Source organism: Anomaloglossus baeobatrachus, chromosome 5, assembly GCF_048569485.1.
Source record: "Anomaloglossus baeobatrachus isolate aAnoBae1 chromosome 5, aAnoBae1.hap1, whole genome shotgun sequence".
NCBI lineage: Eukaryota > Metazoa > Chordata > Amphibia > Anura > Aromobatidae > Anomaloglossus > Anomaloglossus baeobatrachus.
This window is the reverse complement of record NC_134357.1, coordinates 36,158,077-36,175,356: the sequence shown is the minus strand read 5'-3', so window position 1 is coordinate 36,175,356 and position 17,280 is coordinate 36,158,077. Positions and strand designations below refer to the sequence as shown.

Genomic DNA, 17,280 nt, shown 5'->3' with positions numbered 1-17,280 from the left:
GAACAACGGCTGTAGAGGAGAGAGTGGGGATAACAGAGGATCATATTACAAAACTACAAAAGTCTGAAAAAACATTTGCACAGCAGATAGCTGAAATCATGGCAAAAAATGATGATTTAGAGAACCGCTCTAGAAGAAATAACATCCGAATTGTCGGCATCCCTGAGAAAGCGGAAGGAAGAAACCCCACTGAATATGTAGAAGACTGGCTCAGGGGGAAAATGGGTGCTAATATCTTATCCAAGCTCTATGCTGTGGAACGTGCACACAGAGTCCCGATGCAGCCACAACCAGCAGGCAGGGGCCCTCGCACTATGCTAGCCAAGCTCCTCAACTACAGAGACAGGGACACTATACTGCGAAAGGCAAGAGACATGGAGGATCTTATGATTGACGGCCAGAGAATTTCCATATACCCGGACTACTCCATTTCTGTTCAAAAGCTACGTATGACTTTTACAGGAGTAAAGAGGCGCCTGCGAGAGATGGGGGTGCAATACTCAATGATGTTCCCGGCAAAGCTAAGAGTGACGGCGTTGGAGCGGGTGCACTTTTTACAACTCCAGAGGAAGCCATGCAGTGGTTGGACGCAAACGAAAAGCAGATCCGTTTGAAGGAATGAGCTGACTGTCTGAATCTGCAGTGTGTTGGAGAAGGCCGGCTGAGGCTCTACAACATCCTTAGGAGCTTACAGGGGACCCTTCTTGTTTTTTCTTTTTTTTTCTCCTTCCCTTTGGGATTGAGGTAGTATGCAGGGGGAATGCGAAGGGTTTGATGTGAGCTTCGCAGGACATGGGGACTGCCTAATTTGGCGCGGTGGTGGTATTTACAATTTGAGATTCCAGTTTAATTACTGTTCGCCATTTTACTGTTATATTGGTTGAGTGGAATATGATTATACATAGAAAGGGGGGGAGTGGAGAATTGTTGGAAAAGGAACGAGGTTTAAAATGTGTCTAAGAGGGGAAGGCGAGGGAGGTAGGGGGGAATTTAGTAGGGATTATGGACCAGGTTTGGAAAACCCGATGCTTCACGGGAGTACTCAAAAACATGAAGTGGTGGGGAGTAGGAGGGGAGGGGAGCAGGGGGGGAGGGGGGAAAGGGGTAGGGTAGAGGCAGCATTGGGAGATACTACAAGGTTTGATGGTTTTACTGGGTGGGATAATGGGGGATAGAATTAAGGTGTTGAGTTGGAATATTAGAGGGTTATCAGATAGGTCTAGGAGAGCGGCAATAATTAAATATGTTCAAGACCAGAACCCATCAGTAATATGTCTACTAGAAACGCATCTAACAAAGGAGACAACACATGTTTTAAATAGGAGATGGGTGCAGAAGGCCTATCACTCCACCTTTTCCAACTATGCAAGGGGTGTATCACTGCTGATCCATAACTCTGTGCAATATGAAGAGATAGAAGTGTATGTGGATAAAGAGGGACAGTGTGTGGCCGTCAAGTGTAAGATATTTGGCAGACTCATGTGTATAGCTGCAATATATATACCACCTCCATATAAGTGCACCAAACTAAGGGAGATAAGGGAGTTCTCTGAGAAGGGGGGAGTAATCCCTTTTTTACTGGTGGGGGACTTCAATAATGTGATAGACCTGTACTGGGATAGGAGTAGTAGACCTCCAGGTATTCAGGATAGTTGTATGACTTCGTTTGGCACTCTTATTGGGGAACTTGGAATGGTGGATGCCGGGCGAGTGAGGAATGGGAGGGTATCCTGCTTCTCTTGTTATTCGGCTTCGCATAACACTCTGTCCCGCATTGACATGGCTCTAGCTAGTGATCTGATGGATGCAATGATAAGTGACGTGCAGTATCTGACAAGAGTGATTTCAGATCATAGCCCAATTCTAGTGTCCATACGACGGGGGACCCTGACAGGGGGAAGGAGGGGAGAGTGGAAGCTTCATCCAACATGGATCCGTCATATTAATATGGGGAATATAGAACGGGATCTTGGGGATTTCTTTATCCACAACGAGGGTAGCACTGGTCCGCTGGTGGTATGGGATGCGATGAAGGCATACCTCAGGGGGCTCCTGTTCAGGGATATCTGTAAACGTAAAACACAGACGAGGCAGGATGAGAAAGATAGGCTGGAGGCCTTAGATAAGGCAGAGCTGGAAGCAATCCGGAGTACTACTACGGACGCGAAGCAAAATCTTAGGCAGGCGCATGAACAGGTTAATAAGATGCTTTTGGAGAAGGCGGCAAGGAAGCAGGCATTCCAAAAATTGCATTTTTATGAGGAGGGGGAAAAAGTTGGTCATCTATTATCGGTCATAGCTGCAGCTCAAAGGAGTAGTTCATTTGTGCATGGTATGGACACGGTGGAGGGGACACAGGTCACTGAGGTTGAGGCGATCCTTGAGGTCTTTAAAGATTTCTATCGCACGCTATATTCTTCTAGCGGAGAGATGAGGGTGGAAGAGGTGGACTCATTTCTTGAGCGAGGTGAGCTTCCGGTGTTGTCTGTGGCGGATAGAGATAAACTGGAGTCACCTATTACTATTGATGAACTGGAGGGCGCTCTGCATGGCATGAGCAATGACAAGGCACCGGGAGCAGACGGGCTACCAGTTGAAATTTATAAACAGTTAGAAGAAATCCTATTACCCAAACTATTGAAAGTCTTTGAGGTGGCGGAGGGGGAAGGTGTATTGCCTGAATCTATGAGAGAAGCAATAATAGTAGTAATTCCTAAGGAGGATAAAAATCCGAGGCTTCCAGACTCATATAGACCCATCTCGTTATTAACAGCGGACGTGAAGCTTCTGGCTAAGGTGTTGTCAAACCGGCTGACTGGAGTTATATCTAACCTAATCCATATGGACCAATCAGGGTTCATGGCCAATAGGTCGACAGCTGCTAATATCAGGAGATTGTACCTTAATCTACAGTTGCCGCCTGACAACCCTGGCCGGAGGGTGATTGCTTCGTTAGATGCCCAGAAAGCGTTCGATAGTGTTGAGTGGGGGTATCTGTGGAAAGTGTTGCAGCATATGGGTTTTGGCCCACGGTTTGTAAAGTGGGTGCAGCTGTTGTATAATAGGCCTACTGCTAAAGTTAGAGTTAACGGTATGACCTCCTCAGCGTTTGAGTTGCACCGGGGAACGAGGCAGGGCTGCCCACTATCGCCGCTCCTATTTGCTATTGCAATAGAGCCTCTGGCGGCGGCCATTAGGAAAACAAAGGAGATCCATGGATTTAAGTATGGGCATTTAGAGGAGAAAATAGCTCTTTATGCTGACGATTTATTACTTTTCTTGGGGGATCCATCAGCCTCATTGGATCATGCCATGCAGATAATAGAGAAATTTGGAGAAGTTTCGGGACTGACCATTAATTGGTCTAAATCGAGCCTCTTTAAGGTGGATGGGGAAGTAGCCTGGACAAATGAGGATACTGGGGCTAACAAATTGAAGAATGTGGACGAATTTAAATATCTAGGTATCCAGATATCTCTGCCAGTAGAAAACTACATACAGGTGAACTTATGGCCGCTCCTTAAAAAATTGAGAACCAAGGTGGATGCCTGGAACAAGCTACATTTGTCAGTTGTTGGAAGGGTTAATTTACTAAAGATGGTAGTAATGCCTAAACTCCTATACATACTGCACAATGCCCCTGTTTGTATTTCAAGGAAAAGATTTAAAGGGATAAACTCGCTGTTTAGGGACCTGGTGTGGGGTAAAAAGCAGCCTAGGGTGCGATTAGAGACTTTACAAAGGCCGAAGGATGAGGGGGGTCTAGCAATCCCAAATCCGGAATTGTATTATATAGCGGCGCAATGTCAACACCTCAGGGGTTGGTCTGATCGAGAGAAAGATGGGGGCATTAAAGAAGTGCTGGAATACATAGTGGGTAGAAGTCCATTGGTAATGGGACTAGAGGATGGTGCGGTGGGGCTCCTGGGTAGAACATCTCCTACAATGGCACTTATAAATAAGACCTGGGATAGGCTGAAAAGGGTGAGAGGGGTGACCCGGTTAACTAAGTTTACACCTATCTGGGATAACAGTAATCTCCCGGAGATTCGGAAAATGGGGAATATTGAGGAGTGGAGACGCAAGGGTGTGATATACATGCATCAGATATTGGACGGAGGAATTGTGAAATCGTTCCCGCAGTTACAGAGCGAGTTTCAGTTACCGGCGTCCGGCTGGCTCCACTACAGACAATTAAAACATGCGATTGCAGCCCAAGCGGCTAAACAAAGTGTGGCCATACAGACAGACCTGGTACTGGAGTATGTGTGTAAGGGCGGAGGAAGCACTAAAGGGATCATTTCTGGCACGTATAAAGATATACTACATACCTTTCTGTTAGAATACCCAATTAAAACTAAATCTAAATGGGAGGAGGAAGTTGGGCCGATAACGGAGGAGGTGTGGGAGAGTATCCTGAAGTATGTCCCTAAACTTTCCATGAGCGAACCGGCCAGACTGTCTCACCTATACGTGATTCACCGGGTATATAGGTCTCCCTTACTGATGTTTAAAATGGGGTTGAAAAGGAATTCGGAGTGTCCAAGGTGTCAGGGATCTGACGCAGGTATTTTTCACATGATGTGGTCTTGTCCGAGACTGGTCTCCTTTTGGACTAAGGTTATCCACAAGATAGGAAGAACATATGGGTGTGTCCTCCCCAGGGAACCAGTGATCTGCCTATTGGGATATGTTGAGGAGCTTGGGGTGGAAAATACTATGAAAATTGTCATTGCTAGGCTGCTGTATGCGGCAAGAAAGCTAATCGCCAGGTCCTGGATTAAAAAAGACCCCCCGACCAGGGGAGAGTACATTAAAAGGGTGAAATGTATTCTTCAGCTGGAACGGGGAGTGTATGAAAGAAGGGGGAATGTTAAAATGTTTGAGAAGCTCTGGTCTCCTTGGCTGCAATGCGAATAAGACGAGTGATGGACCAGTAAACTGATATGGGACCGGGATAGCCGTCTGAGACCTCTGATGTGTATGTTTTGTTTTATTTGTGTTACTAGTTGTTCCTCCTGCACAACGGGATGGTTGCTATACTACAGTTGAAGGGTTTTATAAGTGTGTACTATATGGGATGTAGTATCGGGGAGAAGTGTTGCTGCCGGGGTGGGGGAGGGGGGCGGGAGGGGGAGTTAAAGGGGTAATAGATGTGATAAATTTAATTTGGATGCCGATTTGTTATTCTGTTGTATGTACTCTGTTTTAATAAAAAAGTATCTGATTTAAAAAAACAAACAAACACTGCGACCTCGACGATAATTCATTAACGATATCGTAGTGTGTAAAGCCCGCTTTAGAATTCTTTGTGTAGAGACATCCATGGAGCAGAAACATCACCCTAAAGAGGGGACACAGTTATGCCAAAAATTCAGCAACGTGGCACACTTATTTCTTCTTGCTCATAATTAGTGATAGGCGGACCCGCAGATGCCCGGAATCGGAGAGTCCAACTGGATTTAACAAAAAAACATGGTTTGGGCCCAGAATTGATCCCCGATATCTGCCTGAATGCCGGTCTCTATGTAAAATGATTGTAGAAAAGATCAAGGGTATTAGAGCAAGCGCGCTGTACTTACTAGTCTCACGCGCGGCTGTAACGCTGTGTCGCCCAGGGCTATGGGATACTCGGTCCCAGGCCGTATATGTACGGGGATTCTGTGTCATGATTATAGATTGGCCGATGCCCAGTTCCGTGACTCTGGGGACGCTTTTTAATGGGAGGCATATATACAGGGGAGTGAAAGAGTTTGTATTATGACGCCACTTGTGGGTTGCGATTATGGTGATGGAACCGCCACTGAACAGTCTGTTACCTCTGGGGATGATGGTGGTGGCAGCTGGGATGGTAGGCCCTCCACAAGTAGGGCTGAGCCCCCCGGAGTGAATGCAATAGTCCATCGCAGAAAGAATGGAGAACACACGATGGGGATGCAGTGCAACCTCTGTTACTCACAGTGATGTCGAGCTGCGGCCTCGAGGATGGCTGGTTCAGACCCCTGGTCCTTTTTGTCCCAGTGCCGGTGTCGTGACCTGGTAGTTTCTTTCCCCGGCACCTCTCACTTGTTGGTGGGACCCCATAGCTTGAAGCGTTTGTGGGTCCTTTACTGTCTTTTGGCAGTCTCTCGTCTGTACATTAGGCAGTTAGAACCCTGTAGGGTCGGTGTTCTGTTCCGGTCCCTGGCTCAATCTTTACTGCTGGTGCCTTTATATTCTTGGGTCAGTGAGCTCCGTGAAGGTCCCCTCACTGTGCAGGTATTTGTGAGGTTGCCTGAAGCTGTCACCTGGCCTAGGAACCTGTGCCCCATCGGGGCTCTGGTTCTAGAGGTACCTGGCTGTACCATCCCTGGCAACCACTCTGCTTGCCATCTGGGGCACCGTTACACGACCCCGTCTGGAGACACGTCTGTCTCCTTCAACTGTCACTACCGGACTCTCTGTCCGAGTGTCTGTTTGTCCCCTCTCACTGGGCTGCCTTTTAGTGGACTGGTCTGTCTCCGCCTCTGGGTGGCCATCCATTGGGTCCCGGACTGGTCAGTCATCCCTAATGGGAAGTGGGAAACTGGGGATGTTATGTGTTTTGTTGGTACAGACACTGGGCTTCCAGGTCCCTGTGGGTAGGCCCTGCATCTAGGTCAGGATGCAGTACCTAGTAGTGCCCTGAGGGGTTCAGGGGCACTACAACGCTACTTCCAGAGCAGCTCATTAACCTCATGCATATGCTTTGCTTTCCCAGTCCACCGGCAGTCCCACCGTCTGTGATTGGTTGCAGTCTAAGAGCTTCCCCACCCTGTCTGACAGTGTGTCTGACTGCTTTCAATCAGACGCACTGTCTGCATGTCTATATTGGTATAAAATAAATTAAAAAATTAGTGACGGGCCCCCCCATTTTATTATACCCAGCACAAATAAAGCATATGACTACGGGCTGCAACCCCCAGCTGTGCGCTTAGCTTGACTGTGTATCAAAATAAGAGGGACCGCATGCTGCTTTTTAAAAAAAAATATTTAAATAAATAATTTTAAAAAATGGCATGCAGTGTCCCCCAAATTTTGATACCCAGCCATTATAAAGCCAATAACTGGAGGCTGGTATTCGCAGGCAGGGGAGACCCATGGTAATTGGACCCCACAGCCTAAAAATAGCAGCCTGCAGCCACCCAAAATTGTTGCATCCATTAGATGGTCTATGAGAACCCCCCATTTTAATCTGTAAAGGAAAAGAAATAAACACAAACACCGAAAAAATAATTTATTTGAAATAAAATACAAAAAGCACCGTCTTTATGAACTCCCAAAACACCTGACGTAATCCACACAAGGTCCCACAACGATTCCAGCTTTGCTAGATTACTGAAGGCACAGCGAGTGGGCATAGACTATAACCCCCTACTTTGGGCAGAGACTGAACTGCAGCGATGAGCAGTGATGTCACTCAGTTTATTTGTGGTCACAGCTGGAGGTTCCCATGGTCCTCCACCAGTGATCACAGGTAACCTGACCTTAGGTGACCTCATTGAACTGAGTGACCTTATCTCAGGTGAGGTCACTGAGTTCACAGACCTGCATCTCCCGGCAGAAAATTGTGGGGGTTTTTTGCCAAAAGATGCAGATTTGGTGTTGAAATTTCTACACCTCCTGGAAACAAAAACGTGATGCGATTTTTTTTGCCAGGAGGTATAGATTGGGTGCAGAAATATGGTGGAGCGGAGCGCTCCCTCTCTCATCATTCTCCCACAGTGTCTTTGGTCTGACTTGTCAGCACAGCGGAGTGCAATGACGTTACTACTGCACGCTGGGCTGAGTGGCAGAGCAGTGGACACACCGAGGAGACCAGAGCAGCGGGGGAACAAAGAGAAGTGAGCATATATATTTATTCATGGTGGCCAGAGGACTATGGGGTTGCATTAGATGAGATTGGGGTTCTATGCTACCACATAGGCGCTGCATAATACTATGTGGGGGTGCCTAATACTATATGGGGGCTACATAATACTATATTCTTATATGTGGAGGACCATGGGGAATGTATTATAATATATGGAGGACTATGAGATGCATTATATGATATGAAGGACTATGTGGGATGCATTATAATATATGGATAACTATGGGGGTTGCATTACAATATTAGAAGGACTATGGGGTGCATTATAATAGATATTATATTGGGATATCAGAGTATGAGAAAGCTGGGTGCTGAGGGAAAGAGCTAAGTGTCAGCATAATTATCCTGTACCCTGATGGGGACGGGGAGCCAGGTCCGAATTTTCCACCAGGGCCCATTGAACTGTATAGTTTCGCCACTGCTCCAAGCGGTCATGCCCAGTCACTTTCGGTCCCCGATACTACAAGTATGCCACAAACCATGTTTTGCTTGTGCTACTTTGAGCAGTGTGCACCCTAAATGTATTATCCATTTATTTTTATTTTTTTGTTTGGTTCTTGTGACCGGCTTAGCCCAAGAAATGTTTTCAAGGAGTCTTCAATGGACAACCCCTTTCCGTGGAATATTCCTTCCTTTTGGGGAAATCATCTGCACTATTTGGAGCTGCACAGAAAGTCCTGCCGGGCTCCTACCTGCAGGACTTGTCACTAGTGGATAATTACACTCGATAATAACACTGGGTCCTGAGAAACTTTTTTTACTTTTGGAATTATTATTATTTTTCTTGTAAATTAAACTTAATTGTGTTTTTGACAATGATGAATGACAGCAAAATCCCCTCGGCCTGTTCTGTACTCAGTCGTTTCTGCCCAGTGCTGGACAGGTTCGCCTCAACGTCCTATAATTTGCCAAAATGCAATTTATATAAATATCCTAAATATTTTTTTTCTTTCTGTACCTAGTAATGTACAAGCTGTAGTTCTATGTTACTTGGCAGGTGCTATTATTGTAATGGGCTTTAAAAACCATAATAATGTCAAAAGCAAAAGTAATCAGTGAAAAACGCTCGAAAAAATCCCAGAAATGTTTTTTTTTCCCCAAGAATTGAATTTGAAATGTAATTGAGTGAACGGAAATCAAACGTCTGGTTCTGGATTCCTCATGGTGGGGATTAGAGATGGCTGGAGGCTCAATGACCTGTTGGATTGATAAGAGGCTGTGACGGACGGGTGTAGACAGTTCTTTTGTTTCTAATTTTAATGTGAAGATCCTCCTGATTACCCCGAGGTCTCCTGGAGTAACATCCGAGTCATTACGCTAACGACGGTCCTTTTAATAAGAGATAATTGTGAGCTCTTCTATCTCTCTTCTATCTTTATACAGGATATTGCTACTCAGAAGTTCTCGATGCCGTCTCCAATCCGCACGGTGATTGCCGCTGACTTCGATAATGATCAGGAGCTGGAAGTCTTTTTTAATAATATCGCCTACAGGGGCTCTTCAGCAAATCGTATGTTCAGGTAAAACTACAGACTATGCTAAATCTGAAAGGACACGCGCACGATACACCAGAAAAATATCCCCTTATCCTTATTTACTGTCTGCATGATGGATGGACCCAGATGTCAGGGGGTCCTTCTCCGATGTCACACAATCAACAGAGTGGGACATGGGTGAACAATCCAAATATTGTTTATTCCATGCAAATCAGATGGTCCATAAAATAATCCCCCATACAGAGGGTAAAATAGTCCAGAAACACGGATACAGTCCAGTAAGCGATAAATGTCCTGGTCTCTCTGGGGAGCCTCAGCTTCTCCCACAGAGGATGAATCTTCCTGCTTCTCTCTTGAAGTTCTCAGATAGAGTTAATAATCCCACAGGTAAACAGAGAGTTTGGGTGGATTCCAGGTCCCCCTCCACCACACCTAGGGACAGAAGCCCGACAGGGTGTGATTAACCTGCAAACAGGACAATCTACATACAAGGCAAGCAAATGGTAACTGAGCTGAGCTAATTAACCTGCAGACAAGACAAGGAACACAGAATGAATAGAGCAATGCTCCTAAAATACGAACCTACACAAAATGATACACAAGACACAATGTCACACCATCCCACCAGATATTTGTTATGATTCTATATGTTATTCTGTGCATTTACCCAAAGTTTTGATATGCGGCTCCCTAAACCAAAGGATACTAAATCCTTAACCTGTCTGTCCGTACAACATAAGCCTATGGGTGCGTAGACCATAAATATGTGGCATAGGTCAAATATTGGTGTAGACAGATCATAATGATGGATTTCTACAATTAGTTATTGATTCTTCATTTTATTTTCAGACAAAAAATAAAGACAGAGAATGATAAAAAGCAAAGCACCGATTAACAAATAGATGGACACATAAGTAGGTAGTGTGAGAAGGCGACCGGCTACATTATTAATGGCCGGTATGTACCACAGAAGTGGTGTGATCCTCAGGAGTGCTAGTACTTCTAGTGCCACAATATTTGCTAAAGTATTCATAGGGTGAGGATCGCAGGTGGCTAGAGAGATGGTTGGGTCTGGCCACCTACATACCCCACCCATGGGTGTGTCTGTGTCACATGATTCCGGTAAAATGGAGTCTGCGTGTTTGATATGTGGAGAGACTGCAGCCAGCAGGGATAGTGCTGGGCTGTAGTAAGGAGCCTCTGGTAGAGGTCCGGTGTAGACGCTGGCAGGAGTCAGTGTGTGGAGGCTGCCATACCTCTGATGCAGGCACACCGCGACTAAGGCCCGTTTCACACATCCGGCATTTCGCCGGATTGCCGGATCCGGCACACTCCAGTGCAGTGAAATACTGTACAATGGCATAGCGGCAACTTCCGGTCACATGCTGTCATGTGATCAGAGCATGTGACCTGAGCTTGCCACGATGCCATTGTACAGTATTACACTGTACTGGAGTGTGCAGGATCCGGCAATCCGGCGAAATCCCGGATGTGTGAAACGGCCCTAAGACGGACTTGAAAATCCATAGATGAATACTGACAAGGGTCAGTGGGATACTGGAAGACTGTATCCAAAGCCTGTGCAGGTGATCCGTGAGGGCAGATCAAAGTGCACCTGCACGGGACCTCAATACTGGCTAGTGTAGTTGACGTAGGACGCATCATGCACCCAGGCTTCAGAAGGAGGAGAAAGATGGCCGCAAGAGGAGGCGCAGACCCGGAGAACAGAGACTCCCATTCGACCAGTCTGCACCGCACCGCCCCTTAGGTGAGTATTATAAACATCCGGTGACAGACTCCCTTTAATAAACTGCTGGACTTCTTAAAGAGACAGTATTCCCGAGTCTACCTCACATCGCAGCAAAAGTGAGTAAAAACCTCGTTATACAGTGTGTGAACAGAGCACAACGTCACAGTAGGCAGATTAATTGATTATGTAGATAGATTGATAGATGAATATGATAGCTGGATGGAGAGATGGATAGGTAGATTGATATAATTAAGAGAAAAACAGTTGCATATTGTAATGGCAACGATACAAACAACTAATAAAATTTGAGGTGTTTGGCATATTAGAATGGCCATTGTAATACCTACCCAGCAGCAACGTCATGGGAGCGTTCTTATGCTGGGTCCTACTATGTGCTGCATCTATCTGGGCTCCTAAAAACCTTCATATAATCAGCGAGAAACAATGGAAGTTAAAAACACATGAGACTTATGGGTATGGTGGGGGTTGAAGTGCAGCGCCAGTCTAAAGGACATCACTTAATACTAAATATAGATGGATAGACAGACAGACAGACAGACAGACTGACAGATAGATATGGAATATATAGTTGTGAGTGTGGCGATACGAGGGTCAGTGGGTGCTCTCATCCGTTGGCCTGGTTGTCTTTAGAAAGAATGCCTGCACCAGGGTTCTTCCCGCTGAATTCCCACACTCCTTCCCGTGGGCAGAACACTACTCAAACAGCACTCCGGTAAGAATGTATTGGGTCATCAACAGTCAACAGCGTATAGTACATCTATATATATAATTGCCTTATTTTGTCTGTTTGTCTGTCTGTCTGTCTGTCTGTCTTGCTCCAAAATTGTGTCCTTATGGTGACAAACAGCGGATTGGCCGCTCGCCTCGGCTCCGCCCCCCCGCACGGATTGGCTGCTCGCCCCGGCACCCTGCACGCATTAGCAACTCGGCTATGCCCCGCCCCCATCACGCATTGCACGTTTGCTCTGGCCCCGCCCCCTGCACGCATTCCCCGAAATGACACGGAGACCTGACTGCCAGGTGAGTGCTGTACCCCCGGGAGCCCACATCAGCGTACGCCGCCAACCCAGCCGACACATACTATGGCATTGCTGGGGTTGACGGCGTACGCTGGTGTGGGCTCCCGTGCGAGCGGGGGGCGGAGTATGCTGGTAACCAGGTAATATTGTATAGCATGGTTACCAGCGTACACCGGCTCCCAGGTGAGCGCATCAAGGTCCTGCAGCGGCGGAACACACACACGCACACACATAAGAACACACACACACACACACACATCAGATCACACTCACTCTCACACACACCTCACACACACATCAGATCGCATCCACACACTCACAACATCCCGTGATATCGCTTGCTTCTCGGCGGCGATCCTGTGCATGCAGTGATCTTCCAGGACCCGCCGGAGGATCACATGGCCAGAAGCATGTGGTATCTCCGGATGTTGTGAGTGTGAGCGCGTATGTGCGATATCGTCAGTGTGTGTGTGTGAGTGTATGCGATCAGGTGTGCGCGTGTATGCAATCAAGTGTGTGCGTGTATGCGATCAGGTGTGTGCGTGTATGCGATCGGGTGTGTGCGTGTATGCGATCGGGTGTGTGCGTGTATGCGATCGGGTGTGTGCGTGTCGGTAGAAAGCAGAGGAGCACGGCGTGCAGCACAGCTGCTGGGACTTCCCACCGGCAGAAGTGGGGTGTGAGTGTATGCGATCAGATGTGTGCGTGTATACTGTCTGATGTGTGACTGTGGAGCACGATGGGGGGTGCACAGAATGGGGGATGGAGCACGATGGGGGGTGCACAGCATGGGGGATGGAGCACGATGGGGAGTGCGCAGCATGGGGGATGGAGCACGATGGGGGGTGCGCAGCATGGGGGATGGAGCACGATGGGGAATGCGCAGCATGGAGGATGGAGCACGATGGGGAGTGCGCAGCATAGGGGATGGAGCACGATGGGGAATGCGCAGCATGGGGGATGGAGCACGATGGGGAGTGCGCAGCATGGGGGATGGAGCACGATGGGGAAAGCGCAGCATGGGGGATGGAGCACGATGGGGAGTGTGCAGCATGGGGGATGGAGCACGTTTGGGAGGCGCGGCATGGGGGATGGAGCACGGTTGGGAGTGCGCAGCATGGGGGACGGAGCACGATGGGGAATGCGCAGCATGGGGGATGGAGCACGATGGGAAGTGCGCAGCATGGGGGATGGAGCACAATGGGGAGTGCGCAGCATGGGTGATGGAGCACGATGGGGGTGCGCAGCATGGGGGATGGAGCACGATGGGGGGTGCACAGCATGGGGGATGGAGCACGATGGGGGGTGCACAGCATGGTGGATGGAGCACGATGGGGGGTGCGCAGCATGGGGGATGGAGCACGATGGGGGGTGCGCAGCATGGGGGATGGAGCACGATGCACACGCACTGCACAACACACCACACACACACTGGGAACCACAAACACCGCCCTACACAGACACCCACACACACAGACAACGCCGCACACACACAACACCCAACACACAAATATACGCACATGCCGCACAACACACACATTGCACAAAACATACCTCCCACCAAAAACCAAAACACACACACACACACCCCACACCCACACAAACCGCGCAACACACACACAACGCTACAGACACACAGCGCTCCACAAACAACGCAACACACACAACGCAACACACAAACCACACCGCTCTCGGCCCCCGCCACACCCAGACAACACCCAGAACATGTACAGTGCCCTACACAAACACTTGGTAACTACACACAACAACATCTATATATATATATATATATATATATATATATATATATATATATATATAACAAAAATCATACATTAACTACACAATACGTAAATTCTAGAATACCCGATGCGTAGAATCAGGCCACCTTCTAGTTCCCAATAAAAACACAAGATGGTGTAAGTGACTGAATCTCACTCTTCGGCTGGCTCACCGGGGATTAGAACCTCCGTAACTTTGGGGCATCCAGGGCCACTACATCAGCCAGCAGCATCCCAATTTTTGTAGGTACCCATTGATAGGAGGTGGCGGCAAGCTTAGGATGCTGACCGAGCACAGCGAGGTATGTGGCCTGGTGACTTGATTGTCTCAACCTTGGTTCTCCAAATGAATTGTGGGCTTAGTGTTGGGCAATGGAGCAGTTCTGTAATCCACCAGATGGAACCGTGGATCCTAGGCTGAAGTCATGTAGAATCACAATCACACAGGTGACAGGAGCTGACTACTTTTTGAGGGGAGATATAATCATGGCTGTTTCCTCATTGTTTTCTAATTCAATTGTCTTCCAAACGATGCAGATTAGTATACCGCAGGGGGCTGAAGCAATCCATAATAAGCAGGCATTCCAGAAATTAGCATACAGAAAGGGCCACTGAACAGTCTCACTTGAAGCAATCCCTCATGTCCTTTGACTTATTAAACAAGGGAATAATAAGTCTGGCATAATTACGAATAGTTCACCCTTGCACAAGTGGCCAGATTGTTCTCATTGTCGGTGAGTTGTCACAATAGGATAGATAGATAGATATTAGGATAGATAGATAGATAGATAGATAGATAGATGGTTAAATGCAGGGGATAAAGAGATAAATGCACAAATATGGTAATAATGATGATATATTAATGAATTTTTGGAACCTGTTCTCTGCATTAGAGAAGGTCACAAGGGCTGGAGCTACTGATGAGCCAACCTGTGGATATGGATATGTTTTTGCTAGATTGAGCTAATAGATTATACCGCTTGTACGCTGCTATTTTTGACCGCTACTGCGTGATACAGCGCTGTATTTGATTTAGACTTACATGCACCTATCACTGTCCCTCACTCCAATAGCGAACTCTCTTTATTAGGCTATGTGCGCTCACAGAATTTTTTTGACGCTGCGTTTTTGGCCGCAAAAAAACACACCCGTTGCAAAAACGCTCCGATAAAAAAAACGCATGTGTTTTTACCGCGTTTTGATACATTTTTGGCTGCGTTTTTGATCTCTGCGTTTTGCTGCATTTTTCTAATGCATTGCATGGGTGAAAAATGCAGTAAAACACAGGAAATAATTGACATGTCCATTTTTTTTTCAGCTCAAAAACATAGCTAAAAAAAAAGTTATATGCGGACAGCAAAAATGAAAAGTCATAAACTTTGCTGGGGAACCAAAGTCATACAGTTTGGAGCCCAAAAACGCAGAAAATGCCCAGTGCACACATAGCCTTATAGTGAAAGCAAAATGGCACCGCAGCCTGTGATCCGGCCTTTATACAGGCCAAGTCACGGGGTGCACCTGCCAATCACAGCCATGCCAATACTTGGCATGGCTGTGATGTCTCCAAAAGTGCCCACAGCCTAAACGTTTGCTGATTGGCTGCTCTGCAACTTTTCAACAAGCTTTATTCAGGTCACAAACCCGAACAGGAACCGGAGGTAAAGTCAAAAGTCTGTGTTCGGGGTTTAGTACCGGACACAAGGTGTCATGTCGCTGGCAGGGGCGCAGGCCACGGCCAGTGGGGTGCTACTCAAGACGCTCAGATCCGGGATCGTGGCTGTGGCTCGAGGGGCAGCCGGATCCGGGGCTCTTGCAGCGGCCCGTCGCCCACAATTTAAAGGGGTTATTTACAAGGGAAGAGTTTGTCAGTGACGCCACCCGTGGGTTGCGGTGATAGTTTAGTGACACCGCCGCTGCCTTGGTATGGGGACACCCGGGACTTATGGAGCGGGGCAGCAAGATGGTGGCCCAGGTGTAGGTGGTGTGCAGTGCTGGGGCGCCGTCTGCAGGCTGGACCGGGTGACCGGTGTACTCACTGTTGTTGAATAAACCACACAAAGTCCAAGTAGTAAACCAAGTGCCGGATACCAGTAGCCTCCGGAGGGGTGTGCTCGGGTCCCGCACACCGGTTGACAGGACAGGGGCCCTTCCTCCTGCACTTCAGTGTTTATTCTTGTGTGTTGACTAGTTTGCATACAACAGGAAAAGTCCGCTCCCGGTGTCTTTGCTGTGGGAGCTGTTGCCCGTGAGATCTGACGCTTGGGATTTTTGCAGGCACTTGCAGACGCCCTATCCCCTATCTGGGCTTACTGGTGGGACAAGACGTGGAATCATGTCCCCTGCTGGCTAATTGACAAGGGGCTTGCAGCTGTCCTCGCCCTGGGGTCCAGGTACCCCGACTGTGCACAGTCTTCGGACCGGATTCCCACTGTCGGCAGCGACGGGCTACAACCCTGCCCCGGTCCACTTAAGGTCTCCCGCGACCGGATCTCCGTCGCCTGTGACCCTGCTCTGCCGTCTGCCACCTAGTCAGCTGAGGTAGTCCAGGAGCTACAAACCCCAACTACCACTTCACTCCTCTCACTTCCTCTGTCCAGACTAAACTGTTTGTGTTCCCTCCCCGAACACCTCAGGACCCCTAGGTGGGCGTCACCATCTGCCTGGCCCCGTACACTGGTGTGTCCCTATTGTCCTGGGAGGGGGTGACTAGGCTTTGTGGATGGTGTTGTACCGGTGTGTGGGATTGTGTTGGTACGGCAAGGACGAGAGAGTCCTGCAGCATCTTTAGGATTGATGCAGTCTCTTGTGACAAACTGGTTTTACCAGGGCGTCACAGTCCAGTATGGACTTCGAAGTTTACAGTTTGGGTTCGCTCTAACTAGTTGGACCTTTCCGTCCCATTTTTTATGACCTGTTTCATTAATGGGTCTTCAAAGTAAATAGTGGCTTGCAGGTATGATTCAATGAAATGAAGAAAAACCCATGCATACTTAGGCGGGCTTTGCACATTACGACATCGCAAGCCGATGCTGCGATGTTGAGTGCGATAGTCCCCGCCCCCGTCGCAGGTACGATATCTTGTGATAGCTGGCGTAGCGAACATTATCGCTACGCCAGTTTCACATGCACTCACCTGCCCTGCGACCGTCGCTCTGGCCGGCAACCCGCCTCCTTCCTAAGGGGGCGGGTCGTGCGGCGTCATAGCGACGCCACACGGCAGGCAGCCAATAGCGGCGGAGGGGCGGAGATGAGCGGGACGTAAACATCCCGCCCACCTCCTTCCTTCTCATTGCAGCCGGGAGGCAGGTAGGAGATGTTCCTC

At 48.1% G+C, this 17,280-nt stretch overlaps 1 protein-coding gene across 2 annotated transcripts in view; it reads left to right on the top strand.

Moving 5' to 3' along the window:
• The window catches only part of CRTAC1 (cartilage acidic protein 1), a 779,202-nt gene that overhangs the window by 651,669 nt on the left and 110,253 nt on the right, over positions 1 to 17,280 (top strand). For both annotated transcript variants that reach the window (XM_075348409.1, XM_075348410.1), the window contains exon 8: positions 9,275 to 9,411. In XM_075348409.1, coding sequence (XP_075204524.1) covers positions 9,275 to 9,411 — 137 coding nt within the window. The remainder of the gene's footprint in view (positions 1 to 9,274; positions 9,412 to 17,280) is intronic.